General features: G+C 40.5%; 1 protein-coding gene across 1 annotated transcript in view; it reads right to left on the bottom strand.

The window, feature by feature from the left end:
• Positions 1-1,760: 1,760 nt before the first annotated feature.
• The window catches only part of diaph1 (diaphanous related formin 1), an 84,308-nt gene continuing 62,259 nt past the window's right edge, over positions 1,761-23,809 (bottom strand). The window contains exons 18-19 of the mRNA XM_079250119.1: positions 1,977-2,066; positions 1,761-1,855 (exon numbers count right to left, since the gene is read on the bottom strand). Coding sequence (XP_079106245.1) covers positions 2,048-2,066 — 19 coding nt within the window. The 3' untranslated portion in view covers positions 1,761-1,855; positions 1,977-2,047. The remainder of the gene's footprint in view (positions 1,856-1,976; positions 2,067-23,809) is intronic.

Below are 23,809 nucleotides of genomic sequence, written 5' to 3'. Positions count from 1 at the left end.
TATCCCCCGGGATGTCACAAGGATTTTGAAGTAGAAAAAACTCTCTAAAACGACGCAATTTTCGTCACCATGGAAACCAAACGGAGAGAGTGCTGGAACTCAAACTCAAACTCAAACATGCGTTTAGGTGATAAAAAACAGTGCCATTCACATGTCTGATGAGGATTCAACACGGTAGCACTGTAGAAAGCTCAGAAAACTCGAAATACCATAATAGCACCCCTTTAATGCTGTTCAACATTCAAATGCTTATGCTGGAATAAAAGGCTGTTTAGCATATTCATTGAGTCACATATCAACATTTCACCTTGCACAGGTATGATATAGAGAAGCCGAATGCCATTCCGTTGCGGGAGCCAGCATTCATGTAGTTCCCGAGGAGGAGGATGATCTGCAGCAGCTTGGAGAAGGTCTCACTTTTCTGGAGCTCTTCGCAGGCTGCTGTTACAGACACCACATCAGGCTTGATGTTGTTAAGCTGTTCCTCAAACTGTAGCTTGAACAGGATGGCGTGAAGCCGAGGCATCAGCCGCTTCACACTGGACATCTGCAGAAACAAGAGATGGGGGATTTGAAGGCCCTTCCTGGTTTTAGCTGCACAGAGTAACTGAGTATCTGTCGTGTGTGTGTTCATGTGTACAGATGTTATTGAGTGAGGAGAATTTCATCCATTATTTTCATTTGCAAAGTTGAACAGAGCTTTGTTTAACACCATCTGGTGAAGGCACTTACTCACTTCAACTATGTAAAAATAAAAAATTTCTCCACCTCATTTGAAAACACATCAAGCTGCTTTTAATGGCTGCTCATCTCAGTCCCAGTTATCTGAAAACTTTCTCATTTAATGGGAAAGTGTGTCATAACTTGTACTGTAAGTGCAGAAACATTCAGCCACTAACACTTTGTTGTAGCTATTTAACTAATTCTTACTATTGTATATTAAGCTTTTGCCATTCTCAATAGACCAAACATACTTTAAAAACTTACTCTGAAGTTATTTCTTTGGGAGATGTGAGATATTAAATTACAATGTCTTAATGACTTAGCAGATGAAAAGTCTGGAGTTGATTCTAAATCAGGCTTTTGCAGTTAGACACTGTTGCAATCAGCAGTCATTGGAGAAACTGGCTATTTTATAAAAAACACTGAATATTAATCATTCAATGAGAATTAATTTTGCAGTATAAAAATGTTATTTTTCTTAATAATCAATTATTGATCATTAGTCATTATAGAAGTCATCATACAGAGTCATAGCTGTGGCCAGGAACAACCTACTGTACTTCACATCAATTTGTCTAGTTACATTTGTGCTTCAAGAAAATATGTTTTTATCCATCAACTTGCACTCAAAGCTAAAAGTCTACATTGCTTATTTTCATTACAAAGAGATTTTATGTGTGTGTGTGTGTGTGTGTGTGTTTAAATTCTCTTACCACTACTCCAAATTGTTCAGACTCAGCCAAATCATCATATTCATCTTTCATCTCTCCCAAAATAGTCAACTGATCTGGTGCTGGAAGTTGTTTGATCAAGTTCTGTGCGACATAAAGGGAAAGATAAATAATACTGACACAATCCGGAGACGTTTATACATGTTCCAAGCTAATTCTCAACCAAACTATGGTCCGCATTCTGAAATTGAAGAGAAATGTCTTAAAGTAAGTAAAATCTTTATCAGGATTCTTGATTCTGTTATGATAAAAGATGCCGATGCAGAACATTTAACATGAACAGTACGGCTCATCTGAATGCAGTACCTGAACCATGGACTCTGTGAGGATCTTCTCATTAACCTGCAGAATTGCACTTTTTATCTCTTCATAAGGGAGGCGGAACGATCCCAGAAAAATTGCTGTGTGAGCAAAACAACAATAAAAACTCATTTGCTTAACTGGAACTTTAAATAACTTGTTTAGCAAATAAGCTCTAAAACTAATGTTACTGGTGTGATGCGATCAGTTAAATGGACTTACACAGATTCTGTGAAGACTTTGCATCAAGAACTTTCAGCTCCTTCACCTTCTTCTTCTGCACCTGCTTCTTGTCATCTCCACCATCCTGCTCTTTTTTAGCTGAAGACATGGACAAAAAAAGGACAAATGAGAAAAGTCCTTGTAAGGAGATTTTGATCCTTTTATGAAACATCTGAAAATGAAAAACTGTCATAACTGAAAGGAAAAGAAATGTTAAAATAAAAACAAAGCTGTGATACTGGTTCTCTGTATTAGAGGAACAGACTGAGGGCCAGGCAGATGGATATAAAAACTGACAGCTGTGGCAAGACCTTTACTTTTTTTTCCACTCTTGCCAACTGCACGATGTCATGGAGGTGTTGGATTATTGTATCAGCAGCCTCGGGTGAGACTGAACTAACAGGAAATGACTGCAAAACTGGGGGGAAAACTTGTCCCTGGTGAGTGTAGGGCTTTTTAAATATGGAAAGACATTTGTTGACTGTGGGGCATTTTAATACTTCATTCAACTTCCACATGTGCATTAACACTTCATTTTATCATACACACAAACACACAGCAGAAACCATTTTACACTAACTTGCTCTGACAAGGTCAAATTTGTGACTATAAGGATGTGTCAGATTGTGGGGGTGGATACTTTCTAGATGAGAATGAAGAACGAAAGATGAACATTCACATGAGTTTGAACATAGTTTTCTGTATCCAGGAACATTGGGTCCGAGGTCACCAGAGTTCCTAAAGCTTCTTGATGTTATCTTAAACACTCAAAGCTAATTATCTATAATGTCATGCATCAGGCTGAAATAATTCATCCACTTCCCATCCAATATGTTTCATATTCAGGGTCACAGTGGCCAGAGCCTCTCCCAAGTATCATCAGAAGAGAGGTGAACATGAAAAACAACCATGCCCTCACACACCCACTCCTAGGGTCAGAGATTCAAACCGCCTCGCTGTAACAGAACAAGCTTCTAGCCTCAGCTAGAAATCAATGAAGAGAGAATCAGCCGACAATAAAAATCAATTTCTCTAAATTATTCTTCACTGCGAAAAAAAAAGAAAATGTTTGAAGCATTTTATCCATTTCTCTGCCTCTAAAAATCTTTATCATACACTTTATGTATGATAAACAGAATTACTGACAAATTCCTTCATCTTCCATCTCCAGACTAAGCTTTATCTACACCGAAGACATTTATCAGCTTCTCTGTGCCCTTGTCCTCGTGTTATCTTTGTTAAGAAGAGACAGCAACAACCAACATGGAGAAACCATCTGGATAACTACAAATAATGTTGGTTCAGCACGCAGTGTGAGTTCATTGTCTTTTCTCTCTGAGACACACAGTGAGACAATAAAACAAGTCAACTGGTGTCCTGAATAACCCACCTGTTTCTTCTCCTGGTGAGGATGTAATGTAATGCCATTACAGCCTAAAATAATGAGGTGAACTACAACAAGAAAGCTTGTAAAATAATGGTGTTTTGGGGATGCATCAACTCACACCTGCTTCATTAGTCATGATGGTAAAATGGATCTTCGTCTCAGTTAAGGTTCACCTGAACCCCAGACTTCTCTGCTCCATATGTGGCCTCATTTCCTCACTTCATTCACTAGTTAAAAATGGTCTCATTCAAATGTGAGCATGCTCCACAAACACACAGATAACCACAACAGCGTAACAACTCATCCATTCATGCGCTGATTCGTCCATATGTCCAGTCAAACAGTGCTTTGTCTCGATGAAAGACGCCAGCCAGTTGGACAGCCTGTTAACGCGCACACACTTTTAATGAGTGCCTCACGCACGCACGCACACACACACACACACACACACACACACACACACACACACACACACACACACACACACACACACACACACACACACACACACACACACACACAGACAGTACTGTCTGTCAGTGAACTGCATGTCTTAAGTGGGATTGTTTCCCTCTGTAACAACTTCGGATTTGTGAAACTCTTCTCCCATACAATCAAACATGACTTGTTCAGTACTGTCATTAAATAGATATTAAATATATCTATTTAATGACATAAGTATATCCACAAACAACCCTATTGTCTTTCCAGCCTCAGCTCATACCCCCCGCAGGAGAGCAGGAAACCTAAGCAGGAAGGCAGCCACTCTGCACATGGACAAGGAAAATCCAACAGGAAAATAGTCAGGAAGCAACATCATCATCTTTGCAAAAACAAAACTACTCACAGGTGCAAGGTTAAGGAGAAAGGAAGTGACAGCAAATGCTTCAACAAACAGAAATGCACAGACAGAACAACAAACATGGAGAAGGATGCTTCATGTGACGTGTCAAGAACACGTATTTCTTACTCATGAATAGGAGTACAGCTTTAAAAACAAGCACATGCAGAGAACTGCAAGACAAGTACACATACTGTAGTACAGATGAACATCTAAGCTGGATTGTATTTGAAGCTCAGAGTGGCAATCCAGTTAGTGTGGCACAGGACTAGTGACCTAGCAGAAGCTTCATGTCATGAGGTCAGTATGTGTGTCTCAGAGCTCTGCAGAGCCAGAGAGGTAGCGTGTGTGTAAATGCACAGCGCTCCAGTGCCAGTTGCGCTCCAGCCAATAGAAGCAGATGTAGGGATGCTGACATCATAGCTGATTCATAAAATGGGGTCTGGTGTTCAGATTGTAAAATGGCTGCTCTGTGGTTTCCACATGCTCAGCCGGCTCTTTTCATTTATGAGCCAATGGCACCCCTAGTGGTGGATATGGAGCATTGCATGCTGTTACACATGGTCATTGTGGGGGAGGAAAAGATGACAGAGGCAGAACACGCATGTGTGGCTAGACAGACACACATGGTGAAACCATACATAAACACGTTTGTGGAACCCTGGCATCTCAACATCCACGTTTTAACGTCCCAGATGTCTTCTTGTTATATGACCAGATAGAGAAGGCCTTTTTATTGGAAACAAAACAACACCCCCCTGACACACGCAATCCTCTTTTCCTGGAACACCTCCCCCTCGTCTCCCCAACAGCTGCTTGGCACTGAGGGATAAGGGGAAAAAAAGCAGGCGTGTGCATGCACACAGGCACAAATGAGTGCGTCATGACAAGAAATTCTTCCATTCCCAGACTTCTGTTTTTAATTAAGTCTAGAGTACAAATAGCAGCAAGTTGGAAGAAGATGAGGAGAGAAGAAGGGTCATCAGAATCAGGAGAGCCAAGTCATGCTGAGGTCTTCGTCAATATGTACTGTAACTAAGTGTGTGTGTGTGTGTGTGTGTGTGTGTGCGCGCGCGCTCGTCTGCACAAAGAGGAGTCTGTTTATCAGTCAGCAGACCTGAATGTGTCCTTCACCCCCCCTACTATTCCCTTCCTCTTCCATTCCCTCTCTCCTTAAAAGGACAAAACATGTAGCTAAAAATGTGATGGTAGACAGGCTCAGAGGAGACAACAATAAAACAAAGGAGAGAAAAAGAAAAAACAAATTACAAATAGATAAAAGAAAAACAATTAATTCCAGCTTTAACTTAAAGAATGATTTCAAGAGTCTCTCAGAAAGCATGTCCTCTCTGTAATACTGCTCTTTTAGTCTTTTCATGCAGCCTTTACATCCTCTCATCACCACTCCCTGTTTGTGGAAGGCTGCAGTTTATTTTTAACCCACTAAAAGCTTTCAGATGATCTGCTTTATTGCATATTTGTAGCATCTAAAGTTTTCCATGGGCCCTCTGTTGGCAAGATAAAAGAAAAAGAAAAAAAACCACATTAACTTTATATAACTTCAAACCAACTTTTTCCACTCAGCATTCCAAGGCTGGAGATTTGTCTAAAGAGGAACAGAGGAGGGGGAGTTAAGTTTCAACATCAATATCTCTGGGCTGAATAGTTCTTTGGGGGGAAAAAAAAAAAGCTGCTGAATTTGCTTCCCAGAAAGAACTGCGCACACACATTTTTTGTGCCAACTTTTAACGTCAACAAAGTATTTTAGACTAACTTAAAAGGAGCAGCTTATGGTTATGATTTAAAAAGTTGACTAAATGAGTGCTAAACTGAAAGGAATAAAGACATAGATGAAAATTAAAAGGAAGGAGGGGGGCATGAAGGTCTTTGTGTAAACAGAAGGCCAAAACTATGGCAGACAGAAGGACAGCTGTTGCTTTGGTCCCTTTAAACTTTAAATACCCAACATTCTGTCATTCTCTATATAGGGAGTGTGTGTTACAATGTAAAAGTGTTTGACAGAAGAAGAATAAGGGGGTTTCCACGGTAACGTTGGGTCTGAAAGAGTCCCTTCATCCTGTTTTTCACTGTGAAAGGAAATGAAGAGAAAAGATTCCTGAGTGTGTGTATGTGCGTGCAGTTGCAATTGTGTGAAAAGGACCAGATGGCAGGGTGGGGCAGGGAGGAGGGGGGACGGGGGCAGGATGTGGGAGTGCCAGAATACAGGGGGAGGGTATGTGGGAGGTGCTTGGACTGTGCTCCCTTGCGCTCCCCTGGAGCATGAACAACGCAACTGCACCTGAAATTATTTCAGATGAACAAACTCTCATTCCATCACATTTGCTGTAAATTTAGCTAAATTGTGAACTTAATTACTGATAAAATATCAGGAAAAAACTGCAAATTCACCTCTAATCAGATAATGAGATTTTACCTCCTTGCTCTTAGCAGCAACCTTATAAAAAACATAAAAACAAGCAAAACAGTTTTAATCTCAACTTCGTACTAAACATAAAAAAAAAAAACTGTTTTAACATCCCAATGTTAATGTTTAACATCAGAAATATTAAAAGTTAGTTAAAAGTTAGTTTTAGCATTTTTTCCCCCCATTTACTGTTCTTAATTGGCAAAATACTAAGAATAACAACAGCATAAGCATATTTAATCAGATTTTAATCAGGCTAAAGAGATAACAGTCCTAGGTGTTTATTACAGTGGCATCAATCTGCATTCAACAATAACATTCTTCAGTCAGATTATTTAGATAAAGTCTTAAACAAAAAAGTGATGTATTTCTAACTAACATTCAAACAACTAAAAACACAACTGACTTTTATACTTTACCATTGGCAAAGTGTATTTTTAATATCAAAATAAAAACAACTATGTGTTTGATTTTTATGATTTTACTATACAGTTTTATTTTTTTTAATAAGAGTAATACATTATAATAAGGAATAAGGAGGCATAAAGTGAGGTGCTCTTCAGTGAGGCTGCTGTTCATGTGTGGAGTCACAGCTCCCTCCACTGGTCTAACTTGTGTACTGCAGCTGGATGGCAGGACTGACAAACCCTCCACCTTGATACACTGTATTACCTTAATGCTCCATCTCAACACCCACCAAAGTTCTATGTTGTGTGTAGGTGAAATAGAGAGGCAAGAAAAAGTTAAAAAGCAGAACACACTGCTTATGTTTATGCACATGTGGTGCGGTGTGGTCAGTGACTGTGTGGAGATGTGAATGTGTGTAATGTTGTTCTCTCAGGGCCAATCTGACCTCTCTCTGCTCTTCTGGCCATGAAGGTCTTCAGCGATGACGCACACATGGCACGTAGCAGCATTACTGATGAGACACACACATACACTTGCACAGTGTATGCAGCCCGCATTGCTGATAAGGTGCACTACAGTCGACACATCGACACAGCGTTACCTTGAACTCGAATTCGCACTTGCTGAAACCACACAAACAGCCAATAAATCCCCATAGCAAATAACAGAGGACACGGAGCCCCACAGTGCACACACACATGCACAGAGGGAGAGGTGAGCTGCTACGGTGTGCTTATTAAATCAGTCCTATATCAGCCAGTCTCCTTGGGACATCAGAAAAGATTTACTACAGCAATTACACCGGCTAATTACAAGGAGGAGAGAGGGAGGCAGTGTGGGAGAGCTACAGAGGGAAGAGAGGAGAAGAAAATCAAATCAAAAGGAGTGAGAGCAAATAAAAGTGTGAAAACTGAGACCACGAGGAAGCAAAACAAAGAGAGGAGACAGAGAAGTTTAAAGGACAAAGATGGTGAGGATGTGACCTTCAGCCACCTGCAACACCTGGGCCTTTAATGTGGTGCACAGAAACAACACAAAAACACAAAGGTTCACTCTTCAGACTCACAAACCAGCTGTGTGCATCTGGTTGACTAAGTGAGTGACTCAGAGTGTGTGAGTAGTTTCTCTGTGGCGCTATGGTGTTTGTTATTCAAAGTGTGAATGCCCTTGATGCTGCTGTGGCCTTCACAGCACAGAGCTCCCTCTACGGAGCGCACACTGAATTACATCATTAACCCCACTTGCTATAAAACCGGTATCAATCAACAATAATCTCTGTTCTTCTAGCTGTAGATGGGATGCAATGACACTTAAAGATAGGATCAGTGTGCTGACAGATGGGATTATTATTCTTACAGACAGTTAAGAGTGTTAGTCTAACAACTTCTCCACTCAACAGCCTGTCAGAGTAGCAAAAGAAAAATAAATACAACAGCAGATAAATTGGACTTACATTGCTTTAAACTCAAGGGTTCATTGTACCATAAGATGGGACTCAAGGGGGGGAGACGGACATTGGAACATTCAGTTCCATTGGACGTGGAGGAACATTCAGTTCCTCCACGTCCAATAACACCTGCCTTCCTGATCTTCTGGCATTTCCTCACCAGGCAAATGTGCCGTTCATCCATACCTATCCTATGACATGCCTGGCCGTGCACACAGTCTCATTTACATGAGGAGAGCAGTAGAAAACTTAAAAATTGGGTTTCCATCTCAATTAAAAAGTTAGATGAACTCTAACACAGATGCACCCCATGAGGCGCACTTTGCCCTGGGCAAAAAGGATTAGGTACTGCACTACTGTCAGCTCTCAAATATTCATTATTACTTTATGGAAAGATAGCAGACAGAGCGAGTGGGAGCAAAAAGCAGCAAGAAAAAGGGAGGAGGGAAAAAAATGCATGAATATGTGATAGACACTTTATGAATACAAGCAGTTCTGACTTATGCAAAGCAAAATAGATGAGAGGACGACAGAGGAAAATGGAGGTCTACGTAGTGTCATGCCATTGAGGACCGTTAAAAGCACGTCACAGTGCTGGTGCGCACACTCATCCTGTTAATCCCTCAGTTTCTGTCCTCTCGTCTCCAACCATCCATCCTTTCACTCGTCTTTATCTCTGCTTCAGTGATGAGGACAAAGGAAAGCACTCAATCATTTGCCCACCCTTCCTCCCCTTTCTCTTGGTCTCTTCAGGCAAAGCTCACAGGCCTGATTAGCAATTGTGACTTGACCGCATGGTGGAAAGATTGGCACAAATGCACAAACACACAGGGGCATGTACACACACAAATGTACATGCTGACACACAAAAGTGGCAACGAGGAGGACAAGGGCCAGTTTTGCTAGGTCTGATTATCCCTTAAGCAAAACAGTGTGGGATGAGTGCTTGAAGGAAATGGGGAATTTTGCCTCTTTTTTTTTTTCTTCTTCTTAATGTCAGCCATCAGCCACAGGGGACACATACATACAGACACTTGAGAATCTGTCTGGAGGCAAAAAGATTGGGCTGTTTTGTGGCACTTGTCATGGTGGTTTTTCAGCCAACATAACATAATGAAGCCAAGGAAATAGGAGGAGAAAAAAAAAGGCAAAACAAGATGAGAATAGTTATAGTGGAAAATACATATGAGAAGCAGGGATGACAAGAAAGACAGGATTCCACGGTCAATGGAATGAGCATAAAAAAAGATGAATAAGAGCAAGTATTCCTGTGATTAACGGACACACACACACACACACACACACACACACACACACACACACACACACACACACACACACACACACACACACACACACACACACACACACACACACAGCTTATTCAAAGCTTTAAGGCTTCAATCTTTACACAACAAATTGCTTTGTAGGCTTAATTTTATATTGATGAACTTATCATTTTTGCCCTTCCATCTACAATGAATAACCCATATTGACATGTTTTTCTAAATGTGTTTTCATCCATTATAAATCTGAAATCTTCTATTCAAATACAAAAAGTTGTAATTTTTTTTATTCAATACTTTGCAGAAGCAACTTCAGCAGCAATCATAGATTCAAGTTTCATTCATTCATTGTCCAAATCCTTTCAAGTTGCTTAAGGTTGGATGGTAATCTAAAAAGCGCCATTTTTTAAAATACTTTTTATACGTGTTTTTTGATGGTTTATATTTGGACATAAGGTGAGCAGTTAAAGGACAATCTTGTCCTGAAAACCCTCTACTTCTCCTTTGGGTGTACAGTCCTCATAGTGATGAAAGGTCACAGTGCAATTTCACATACCCTCTGAAGGAGGCCTTTTTGCAAATGATCTCTGCATGTGAATGTGTTCTTTCCACAAGACTCTCTGGCCCTTGAACTGACAAGCACCCCCATAGCATGACGGTCCCACAATGACCGTTAACTGTCATGACATTATTGGCCAGGAGATAAGCAGTGCCTGGTGTTTGCCAGATACCGTGCAAGGGTTCACTTCAGGCCTCTTCAAAGCAGAACCTCTTTTGCTTCATGCGCTAAGAATCCTTTAAATATCATTTTGCAACCTTCAAGTATCATGTATGCCTTTTTTCCATGAGTGGCTTCTTTCTAGCCAATAAAAGCCTTGATGATAAAGTGTAGCAAAGATGGCAATCCTCCTGGCAAGTTCTCCAATCTATGCAGAGGACTTCTAAAGTGCTGCTAGAGTGAGTGTTGAGTTATTGGCGACCTCCTTGACAAAAGGCCTGAGGCTCTGTTTGGCTGGAAGGCGAACTCTTATTAAGACGCCTGGTAGTTCCAAACTTCTTCCACCTCATAATTACTGAGGCCACTGAGCTCCTGGCCACACTCAGATATGTAGAAATGGTTTCACTCTGTTGCCTGAATCCATTTCTGGGACACAAATTTATAATAGAGGTTTGCAGAAAGTTCTTGGACTTGGGTTTTATCCAGAAATGAGTGGGGTGGGAGTTTTAGCTCTCATATATGCAGGTGTGTGCCTTTCTTAACTAAATCCTATTTAATCTGCCACAGGTTTCCTCCAATCAATTACAAGATACAGCTGGATACAGATGATCACATATGAGAATGCAGAGAAGTTTAGTTTGGGAGTGGAGCATTTTTCTTCCTTGACAATTTTTTAAAAAAGAATTTCCACAAAAATGTTTCATTTACTTTCAAACGGAATCACTACAGACTGTTAGGAAAAATATAAATCATAAAAAAATCTAAAAGTAAAATCCACAATACTCTCAATACAAAGAAAGCCCAAAATTCAATTCAAAATATATATATTTTTTAATCTTGAAAGAATAAAAAAAAGTGCAATGATTTTTAAGTTTGTACTGCTGAGAATGCACTGAACTGTTTTTTTTCTTCATTCATGTATGAGAAGCTAACTCTTTGTTACACAAACTTTGTGAAAACTGCCATAGGTATCTGAAATACATCAAAAACAACTGATCATAGTGTAACTATGCAGCTGGAGGGGATGACAACCGTGATCTAGCAACCTCCTCCTCTATGTGGGAACCTGGGGAAAAGTCTATCTCATCATACATCTGCAGGGATGCTGCAGGGTTTCCAATTTGTGAAATCTGTTTTAACCCCCTCCCAAAAGAAAGAAAAAAGGACCCCTCTGCCACGTACACACACACAAAGCAACATCTAACCAAGACAAATAGATATTTTAACAGAGAGATAGACATGCAAATCCTCTCCTAGAACATCTGTCTGCTGGCCTCTCACATGAATTGGCTGTAGCTGGGGCTAGACAAAAAAAAAAAAAAAAAGACACACACACACACACACACACACACACACACACACACACACACACACACACACACACACACACACACACACACACACACACACACACACACACACGCGCGTGCGCGCATACAGAGATACAAACAAAAACACAGTTTACACAAAAATACACACCTAATCCCTCCATGTGCTTAGTGAGCCATCAGGGGACGTGTTGCCAATCAGACAGCTATGTGAGGTTGGGCGAATGAAAACAATCAAGAAACTACACACAATATCGCTCAGAGAATGTGGACAAGTGTTTGCTTGGCCGAGTTCAGACCAGCCTCTGTGCTCACCTAATGCATTCCTGGAGGGAGTGTATATATGTACATGGTGAGCTTTTCTACATCGTCTGTAACTAAAAATGATTGATGCGAACGTAGCATACTCACAAAAAGAGACAGTGTTTCATGATTCAATGCATCTCCTTTCGTCTAAAACAGGTCTCTGCAAAATCATTATTATGTTATGAATGAAGGATATTCTCTTGCGTTTAACCTGCGGATAACCTGGATGTGACTGGTTTTATTTACAGCACTTGTGGCTGGTCTTTACCATAACGGCAATACTATTCCTTAAAAAAATAGCAGCTAAAGCTCTGCCTGGAGTTATAAAGTTATATACAAGTTATAAAACAACTGAATTTGCCTGACAGGAAGTCAACAAACTCCTCTTCAAAACAAAATAAAACAAAGATGGAGTAGCATTTTCATTGTTCTACCTGTTGTTTATATAGTGGACTATCATGTGTGTGTATGTCTAGCAAGCTATCGCTCCTCTCTATGTCTTGTCTCTTCTCACGGCTCAGTGAGTGTGTCAGTCTGCATTGGCCCTTTTTCAGAAGCTACTGAGAGATGGCAGCACCATTAAAATTTAACCCACTATCTCACTACTCCCCACACACCGACAAGAGAGGGTGAGAGAACAGCAAAGATACTCAGGCAAGCGTACACCGATATACAGGAATGTATCTAACCACAGATATGGACACACACAACCGCACACATGCTCAATCCCAAGGAATCAGTCAGATGTGATAGCGGAAGATGGGGAGTGATGGAGCAAAAGATCCGACACAGATGGAAAGTAAAGAATAAGATGGAGCAGATTACCGCTTTAAAACCACACACACACACACACACACACACACACACACACACACACACACACACACACACACACACACACACACACACACACACACACACACACGATGCAAAGGGAGCTATGGAAATGAGTGGCATCAGTTCAGAAGGGGAAATGGAAATTGTGTTCAGGCCTCATGTTCCATCACTCTGTGCTATTCATTCCTCTAAAATACCATATTTCCAGTCTTTCTATTATTTTCTCACACATCAGCTCTGGCTTCTCATTCCCTCTCAAGTAATCCCTCTTTTGTTTTCCCCTTCCTCTTCTAAATCTATCACTCTTTCACTTCAATATTTTTGGTTACATGGCTTATCTGCCCTCTCTCTGCATTTTTAGTCTTTCCAACTCTCTTCCCCTCTTATTCTCTTCTTGTCTCTTCCTGCCCCAGTGGAGTGTGGGATAGCAGGCAGTGCTGGGAGGCCAATGGTCTCTTAATTAAGAAGCAAGGCGGAACGAGGCCACAGTTAACAAGGGCACGCACACACACACACACACACGTTTGCACTGCTTTGCCTGTAAGGACCCAGACTGTCTACTAGGGCTGTGACGATATGCTTTCGCCCCGAATCGATTCAGATTTTTTTTGTGTGCCGATTCAATTTAAATTGTGATTCTCACAAGTCCTCGATATGCTGATTTTTGTAGACTAAAAACAAAACAAAATAAAAAAGTAGAAAACTTTTTTTGCTTGTCATTTTTCTTGATTTCAAGTAGGAAAAAACACAGTAGCCAGATCATCATTCTGCTACTATAATGCCCAAGAAGTAAAAAGACCAATAAAAACAAGAAAAATGACAATTTATAATGGATTATTTTTATTTTAAAAAAGAATTTTTTTTTTCTTTTTTCAACAAAAATATCAATTTTAAAATTGTGAAGCAAAAAATCCTGATTTGATTTTCAATTCAATTTTCCCACCCCTACTGTCTACAAGCCAAAGCCCTAAAGTTAACTTTCCCTGAGACACGGATCTGAATTAAAGCTGCAACCATGAATGGTTTAAAAAACTTTGTTGTATTTTGATAAAATGTTGATTTTACTCTTAAGACCAAAAAATCAAATTCTGTCTGACACATAAATAAGAAGAGAATATGAGGAAGAAAGAGCAACACACACTGTGCTCAGGTTTCTCTTTCTCACACACATACACACACAAAATTTCCTCCTCTTTCACACATCACAGCACCTAATCAGAAGATGAGGACCTGGGTTGAAATCTGCAGGGCTAGGACTCAATCAGCTGCCGCAATCAAGACACAGGACACACACAATCACCTACATTCTTTCACACACACGCTTGTACAAGATGACACACTCATAATAAGCCTTGTGCTGACAGACGAGAGGAAGGCCATGATATTATTCAGTCTCCCGCATCACCACTGTAACCAACACACACTCACTCACACACACAGAGGAGGAGGGATGGAAGCAGCTATTTTGAGAGTGCGTGCGTCTATTTCTCTGCGAAGGTGACTTTGGGCTGGCTGGAGTGGTAATTGGGTACACATACCAATGGCTTTTCCTTCCTCTTCCCCACGTTTGCTCCTAACTCTCATTTACCCCCTCCTTCCCTCCCACCAAGCTCCCCGTCTTTGCCTCAGTTCAGCCCCTGAACATGATTACATTTCCGACATGAGTGAGGGGTGAAGAGTGAGCACTGGAATGAGGAAAAAGTAAGAGCTGGAGATGATTGACTTGGAAAACAAAGAGGGCAGAAACGGTTTGAGTGCTAGATGGCAAAAAAAAGAAAAAAAAAGTGTTGACATGCTATGTACATATGTTACCATTTGCCTCCTGCACACGGAAATGAACACACATTTATACATATATATCATTTACTCAGCAGGGGAGAGAGGCAGAGGAAAAATACACAAAATGTCACTCAGACTGTCACCCTGATCTTTCCTGTCGAGACGCATGCAGACACATGCGCGCACACAGTGCAATGCCCATCTCATTTCCTCAGACAAGTGACATTTTCTTTCTCTCTTTCTCTCCTTCTGCTTGCCGTCACTGTGGCGATAAAATTAGCATTCCTTTCCTTCCTCTGCTTCCCTCTCCCTCGACGCCTGGACAAGAGGTGAGGACCACAGGGACGGAAGAAAGAGGAGAGAAAGAGGAACATGATGAAAGATGGAAACAAAAAAAAAAAAAAAGACATTAAGAGGAAAGAGCCTGAGTGAGTGAGATGGGAAGACAAACAAACAGGAGCAGAGTGACAGACAGAGAAAAGAAAAGGAATAGCGAGACAAAGACACCAAGTTGCAATGAGATAGAGGGAGAGAGGAAAAGAAGAATTTGTGATGTGGACAAGATGCAGACTTGTGGGGAGAGTAAATGAGGGGTAGAAATATCCCCTCAAGGGATTCATATCACCATGACAACCCTCTTTCTCCTTTGCTGTCCAGTTTCACAAACTCCTGGCGTCTTTGGTGGACTTCAGCGTGGACAACATGTCTGCTTACAGCCTCAGCCCAACAATCTGAAGTGAAATAATTGTGTATTGTAACTTCCAACACACTTATTAATTAGTGATTTTAAATCATGCTCAGAACACGGAGAGTTTTCAAGGTTCACAATCCAGGTGAAGCTCACATTGTTTACTCAGTGTGTATCAGCAGGCACACAAATCGCTTGTGTCCATGTTTTTACAGGGTGAGGGTTAGGGGCCCACAGAGGATAATTAAAACCCAGAAACAGCACAATCTTGGCAAACACCTCAGAGAGAACTTTATGGCATGTAAGAAAAAGGATAAAAGCAGGAGAAGAGACCAAAAAAATAAATAAATAAATAAAAGAAACTGACCTTTAAAAAACCGAGCGAGACAGAGACAAACTGAGATGAGAAGGGTATAATGGAAGACGAGGTTGTGGGGGAGGTAGACTGAATAATACTGAACTTTATGCAGCAAAGAAAAAGAAAGTGAGAGAAAGGGAAAGAAAGGAATTATTATTGGATTGCAATGTTTGTGAGGGAGGGCCAATGGGAAGGACAGAGGAGGAGAGACAAAGACGGTAAGGGACAAAGACAGAAAGGAGAAAGAACAGGAGAATTATAATCAGAAGTCTGAAGAACAAAATAATAAGGCTGCCTGACAGCAAATGTCAGCTCAGGCAAGAGAGAAGATAGAGGGAGCAACAGAGAGATAGCAAAAATATTCAAGAGGAGAGAAAGAAGGTGAGGAGAAAGGGAGAAGAAAAGAATCATCCAAGATGAGACAGGTGGGGTTGGAGTGATGGAGACACTTTCCTATGAGCGCTCCCTCCACAAAGTGGGAATACATTTTTTCTGATGCTAAGAAGCAACACATCACCAGGAAAAATATTCCCCATCTCCCACTAGAGGGAAAAGGATCTGCCAGGTCAGGCGGGTGAATCCTCATATGAGTGTGTGTACGTGTGCGGATATATTTGTGTGCTGCTGCGCTAACACATTCGCTGCCGGGCTGCGAAATGTTGCCCTTGAGCCAACCTTGACTGCTGTTTCACTCAGTTTCAGCAAAGCTGCTTCAATTCAATTTAAAGCCCTTCCCTCTCTCCCCCATGTCATTTTATCATGATTTGGTGGAGCGACAGGAGCATGACAGCATTTCAGAACACTCAGAACAAAAGAGAAAACAATTTTTAAAAAGCATATGAAAAAAAAAAAAACAGACCTTGAGAAACAAATATTTCAATTAAAAGAAAAAATTGCTTCTAAACTCCCTTTTAACTAGTAAACTGTTTGATAAACATGACAATATGGTAAATACTGACTATCTCAGAAAAACTTTATTTGAAGGTTGGCATTTAAAAAAAAAAAAAAAGTCTGGTGTAGAACCTCCTCATCATAACCACTGTGCTCCAACAAATCCAGCATTTGCTCCCAGAAAACTGTTCTTTTAACCACAAAGGGTTAAACTGGAGGTAGAAATAGACACAAATAGCATTCGTAATGTTTTAGCTCATATAAACGCAAGAGATTGTTTAACAGATTATTTTAATATCACCTTACTAATTTAGTTATAACACACACTACAGGCTGTAAATGTCAACCACTATTATAGAGCACAACTAAATAAACAGGAGCTGAGCTGTAGAACTGTACAATCCACACAGAAAACATCATAATTAAACAAACAAATAAGCAATAAGTCAACATGTTCAGACAGCAAATGTCGAAAGGACATCAGGGCACTGGCATAATTAAAACATTGCACTCAGTTTATGTACACAGGGGGAGAAAAACTTCACAGACAAGGTCAACAGTTTACAGAGATTCTACAGTTCTGCCCAGATTGAGCTCTACATGGAGACCATGACTGCTGAGGTAACATATAAAATATGTTCAATAAAGCTGCCATCATGTCTGCCCGGCCTCAAGGTTAACCCAGCTGACATGTACAGATCTAACAACGCAAAATCCCACTGGAAAGGAGGTGGAATTTTCATTCCCTGTTGACTTGTACGTGGATATTTCTGAGAATAATTATTAGACTGATAGTGTACCTGTATTGATGAACATCACCAAATCCATAGCTGGGTAGAGGACAGCTCAGGACAAGCAAGGTCAGGATGTACCTTTGCATCCTTGCTAGAAATGCTTGTCTAAACTATAATGGGAAAATTCTCTCTCAAAAGCGACCTGACTTTGGCTACAGTGTTTAAAATTCAAACACTCGACAGTGTCAAAAAGCCAGGCCAAAGCCAGCAGTGAATTAGATAATATATGCATAATGTCAGAGTGAACATAAGCGGTGTGAATCTTAAAAGGAAATCAAACTTTAATGAGTTAAACAGCTCTTTCTAGTTAACCTGGGGTCAATGGAGGAGAGCTAAGGTTATTCAAAAGTAAAAATCCCAGACCTTGCTGCAGTCAGATGTTATATAGCATCGAGATTCCCCCTGGAAGTCTAACTGATTAAAGAAGAGGTGCATGAGTTGTTAGAAATCCTTGAATACAGAACAGGCAACTCTCAGTTGCTATGACAGCTCTTGCAGTCTGGCTGCACCTGTTGAATCAGTTCATTTAAAACCTTTGTCTTAACTGGATTAACTGGTTTTGCTCTCACATACCATTTCTGGCAACAATAATCCAAGGGGGCTGTCTAAGGATATTTGATGGTTGGCAAATACCTGTTATCTACAAATGGCCAAAAGGTGGTGAAGTGTAAATTCGCTATAGCTGAGATCTGTCATGTTTACTAGTTTCATCATCCAGGTATTATTAGAAATCACATTCAGTACATCTGCCTCTAAAACATCATTGACAAGTATTACAAATTTGCATGAAAAATGGAAATGACGGGTATTCATCGGGGATATTGCATGCCATTACATCATTGCTAGAAATTGAATTTTCTGAATTGTGTTTCTCTTGTAACAGTGTCCATAAGAACATTTATGAAGTATAAATATAAGGAGCATACAGGTATTATAATGTAAATATAGCTGCAGAGTAACAGGACAGATCAGGATAAAAGATGTGTATTGCAAAGAAAAAGAAATCCAAATAGGATTTGAAATATTGACAAATTTGAAAACATTCACCAGGATAACACAAAAAGACTTCTTTCACTGACATTTCCATAAGAAGTTCAAGAAGAGAAAGGCCATTAACAAGTGAGAAAGCTGTTTCTAAGTTTCCCCATAAACCACAGTTTCACCATCACACCTAAACCGTCTTCCACTGTGAGGACATCTTCCCAATCATTTGCTCTCCCACTCTCTCCCTCGCTACACCTAGTGAGTAATGGTATGAGCGAAGGATAGTGGCAGAGAGCTATAAAAGTGTAATTTGCTCCATTTTCCTCAGGAAACCAAATTCACTTTCTGTCCTGCATTACAATCTGTTAACATTCAGATGGCCAGCATTGCAGACAGCGCATTACCCGCCTACACTCACTACTAATGACCCTCACATGGACTACACACGAAACAAACTCACACACAGCAACACACACGAACACAAGTAAGCAAGGACACACAGAACAAGTGTATAAAAAGCGCATACATGAACACTTGCAAACACACAAAATTCTCAGAAATCAGGCGGTAATGGACTGCAAAAGGGCAAAAAGGGGATGAAACTGTAGAAAGGAAAACATGTTTCTCTGAATTAAATTGAATAACTTCACAATTCAAGTCTTTCTCTTGGGGAAAAAAAAGAGGCAATCTCAACTGCACTATGAACCTCTTTCACTCTAATGCTCTGAAAATCTTGCTCATGTTTTTTTTTTTTTCTTGTATTTTCTTCTTTTCTTTTCTGCACCCTCAAACTATGTTCCGTTTTTCGGCCCCCTTGTGTCCTTGCGTACTTCCTCTGTGCCCGTTTCTCTCCTTCCCTCACTCGTTCGCCAATTCTCTCCCACACTCTCATCATCCCACCCTGAGAGTAATCCTTTCTCTTATTCTCCATCCCCATCCTCCATTTCCACCACTCCTCTCTCAGGGAGCTAATAGCCTCCTCCTTTGTTCTTGGAGAACAGCGGGGAACAATGGCGGAGTGGGGGTTGTCGTTGTGGCAACAGGCAGAAGACAAGAGAGGGAGGGAGGGAGATGAAGAAAAGCAGAGAGAGAAAGAGTAGGCACAGAGGGGATGCTGGTTGTTAGCTGGGCGGCAGGAAAGCGAGCGCTGGCTAATTACACTCGTTTCTATGCACACCGCAATTAAACTGATGCGCACACACATACACCATCCGCGCTCAGAATATCTACGACCAGCCACACACACACACACACACACTTTCTCTACATTAGAGAAAGTGCAAGCAGGTTTGAAGGTGCCAAAGAGCAGAAAGGGGGAGGCTGGAAAGAAAAGAAAAAAGTATATTAGAGGAAAAGAGGTTATATTAACATCAGTTCTACTGCTCTTTCAAGCAGCACAGTTGAAGTTCATTCAACTTCCAGCTCACATACCATCAGCTTATCAGGTCAATTTAAATACTGTAAATTGACAATAAGGAATGAAATGGCTCAGTGACCTCATCACATTCGCAGTCACCGCTTTAATCTAATAGTCAAACATCACATGTCAATTCATCCCTCTTTTATCAGAAGTATTCATCTTACTCTGCATCTACTGACTATTCATCTTCATCCTTTTCATCAGCTCATCCGGAGCCATCTTCCTCTCTCCAGAGATGAGGAGCTTTAACTCCACACAAATGAACAAACTGGGAATATTGGAAAAAGTGGAGGAAAGGCTGAGAAGAACATAATAAGGAAAGAGTGAGGACGATGCATGGGGAGACTTCCATCCAGCTCACACCAGCCTGCAGGGTAAAACCTATCCCCCAGTCTCTAAAAAAAAAAAAAAAAAAAACCCCGACATATTTCTCTCCAAGCCGTAACATGCTTTTCCATTAACACACATCTCAAAGAAGCATGTGTTCTACACAGTCTGCCTGTCGTTTTATTATTCATACAGTTTAATGCACGTCCAAAGTGTGTGCATGCTCTAATGCTGGGAGTTCGTGTTAGAGTGTAAGAATGAGCCGCTACATCTCTAAAAACCAGCTGATGCGTTTGTCACATTCAGCCTTCAGTGTTGACAGCAAAAAAAATTAAATAAATAAAGTGCATGTGCGCCCCCAGCAGTACCAATATACGCATAAAAGCATAACTTTGCACAGTGGCAGGAACGCACACACAAATTCATGCTGCCAATGAGGCAGATGAGGAGTGAAAGGAGTCACATTAAACAGGCAAACTTGTCCTGTTTCGCTTTCATAGCCTGAGTCCATTTTCATAATGCATTAAAACCACCGCTGAGAAGAGAGAGAGACATGAAGGGAAGAGGAAAAAGATGAGGGGGGTGGGGGTTAGAGGGATGGAAAAAGAAATGGGTGGAGAAGCAAAAAAATGGACAAGAAACATTCTGAAAGTAATCTAAAGCTGGTGTATGTATGGCCGCATGAAGAAACAAGATACAAATGAAGGAAGTAAAGGGGCAAGAAAGGAAAGAGTCTATCTCTGAAGCAAGATATGGGAATAGAAAGTGTCTGATAGAGACCCAGACAGATTAGGGAGGTGGATAAAAGAAGATGAGAAGCACTGATAAAACAAGCAAGAATGACAGCAGAGATGAGGGAGATGATTTAGTTGCCTACTCCGATTGTGTGCATTATGGATGTATGTGGGTCTGTATGTGTGTTTGAAAGAGGGCCTGTGTGGTTATAAAGTGGCAAGGGGCAGAAGGTTCTCTGTTTCAGCACCAGCAGGCTGATGAGTGTTTGGGGCCAAACAGCCTAAAGGCAAAGTTGGCCTTGTTACTCTGTTTTTCCCTTTCACTCTCACACAGTCACACAAACATCTAGTCTCAAACTGAATCCAAACAGAGCTATGAAAACACCAACAAGCTGCATAACAAATGGAAATGTTTCAGTTAAAATATTTAGATTTAACTTCCACTTCTTTCATGAATAACTTATGTTAATAACATTACAATTTAATTAAATACATTCTGAAGCCCTAAAAGCAACTGCCTAACCCGCTGATATTTAATGAGGAATTGCATGTTCTGCAACGTTTAAAACTGTTGTATTATAGCTTTGACTTTATTATAGGATCATGCGAATCCTGTAATTTAAAATAATTTTTATCCCACTTGGTAAACCGAAAATTAACATTCAGTGCAGCAACATGAACTGTCCCCCCCCATTTTCATAATTTTCCATTACTGTGTCCAAACAACACAAGCTTTGAATGGACAACTTGGGAGTTTCCAGATCAGCAAATAGTGAAAGTGGAATAAAAACCATAATCTGTGTAATGTCTTACATGTGGGGAAGAAAGTCATACAACTCATATTTCTTTTAAAAGTGGTTCTGGTATAAAAGACTGAAGACATATACATCAATTGTGCAGGATTCCAAACCCAGATTTAATTTCCATATAAACTATTTTAATAAACTTATGGTATAAAAAAAGACTTTTAGTTCTGACTTAGAACTTTTCATCCAATACAGAAAAAATGTAAACTTTTTAAAATTTGAAAATTGCATGAATTTTGCATTCCTCACAGCCAGCGCTGCTTCTACACGACAAGCTGACAATCTGCCATTGGGCAGGTCTGAAGAGTCGGTTGTCTTATATTTTCAGCGTGTGTGCCCCGTCACTGTTGTCAGAATCCATCAGCTGCTGCTTCTTTATTTTGGCTGATTTGACTTGTGGATTTGGCGTCCTGTCTGTTGGAGTACTAGCTCTGATTGGTTGCTCAACACAGTGAATGAGTGCGGAGGAAGGCAGGCAGAAGTGACAGTAAAAAGCTAAATGCTAACATGTCTACATGTGGCACACACACTCCTTTCTCTTTGACCATCTTTATTTCCCCAGGACAAGCAACACTTTCACGATAACGTGGCCAAATTAAGTGAAGAATCTGAAGAACTCATCACCATGACTCCAAAGAGACCACCTTCGTTTGACACTGCTGAAGAACATAATGCTGCTTAGTTTACATTTTTTTTTCCATCATCTATGCGGTCTTCTCCTCCTTTAATCAAACATACATTTTTCCACCCTCTGGTACACCAATAAGCTAGGTTTTCTTGTGCAGGTATAAATTAAGCTCCCGATTTGCCAGTTTTTTATTTATTTATTTTTTAAAAATTTATTTAGATCCTGAATATGAGAGGAGAAGTGGTCTCAATCAAACTGGTTTGGTGTCTAACATGCTAACAGTACATGTCTATGATGTAAAGAGAAACTAACTCATTAAAGGCATCTGTAATAATGAGGATCCCATTGTTTTCCCTTTAATTTCCTAACTATCTCTATATGTGATAACTATAGAAGCAGGCAACTACCCTGTACTTACTTTAAAACTAATAAAGCAAGAACGTAATGATGGAAACTGATAGTTTTGTCTTGTAGAAGACTTAAGCTGTACACAGAGGGATCTTCCATCAACTTTACATAAATGAGCTGGAATAAGAGATTATGTTCCTTTTGCCGGAAAGCAAAGAGTTAAAGAACCAGTTGAACGGAGGATGAGACATCCAAAAGCCTATATCCTCCAAGCCACTAGCGTGAAGGCTATCTCACACACACCTGACAGTGACAGAGTGCTGCCAATAGTGCCAGAGGGAACAAGTGAGCGGGAAGATTGCAGACAGTGAGAGAGGAACAGGCGAAGACAGCTAAAAAATAGAGACAAAGAGAGCATAAATCACAGGCATGAAAGTAAGGGTGTAATGGATAATGGTGAGCACATTGGTAACAGGATGACTGGCACCAACTCTTTTACTGCCTGTGTGGACTCAGCTGTGTGTTCTAGGGAAAGGTAGCATTTTATATTCTGTGAGTTAGGAGGATTGATGAGTGATAGTGGCACAGTGTGTACTAAAAATGTAATCAGGCATTAATAAAAGCAACTATTACTGTCTGCCTACAGAAGTATCAACACACACTTCAACGGCTCTGGCAGGGAGGCGCACACAGAAAATTACAGTCCAGGAAATACTCACACAGACAAAAACAACCTTACTGCTCATATTGCATTCTTCTTTTTTCAGCCGTCCCCATTCAACTCCTCCTCTTGCTCATGCTTTTTTATTCCCTTTCATCTACAAATCAATCTTTAAAATCATTGTGTAAGATTAAATACAGAGGACGATAATACAAATGCACAGAGAGTACATCCAAAATTGGATAGCTGGATAGTTGGAGAAAGGAAAACTGGAGGACTAAAAGCATTTTCTCAAGGATAAAGGTGAGCTACTCAACTCGGGTCTGAAAGCAGAGCTACTTCATACAGCAAAGAGGTAGAGACTTGGGTCAAGCAACTGTAAGTACTGTGCCTCCCCAGATGCTCTCTTCATCACTAATGAAAGAAAAAAAA

This window comes from Telmatherina bonti (assembly GCF_933228915.1).
Source record: "Telmatherina bonti genome assembly, chromosome: 12".
In the NCBI taxonomy this organism is placed as follows: domain Eukaryota; kingdom Metazoa; phylum Chordata; class Actinopteri; order Atheriniformes; family Telmatherinidae; genus Telmatherina; species Telmatherina bonti.
The sequence above is the reverse complement of the archived record's forward strand: the minus strand, read 5'-3'. Positions and strand labels throughout refer to the sequence as shown.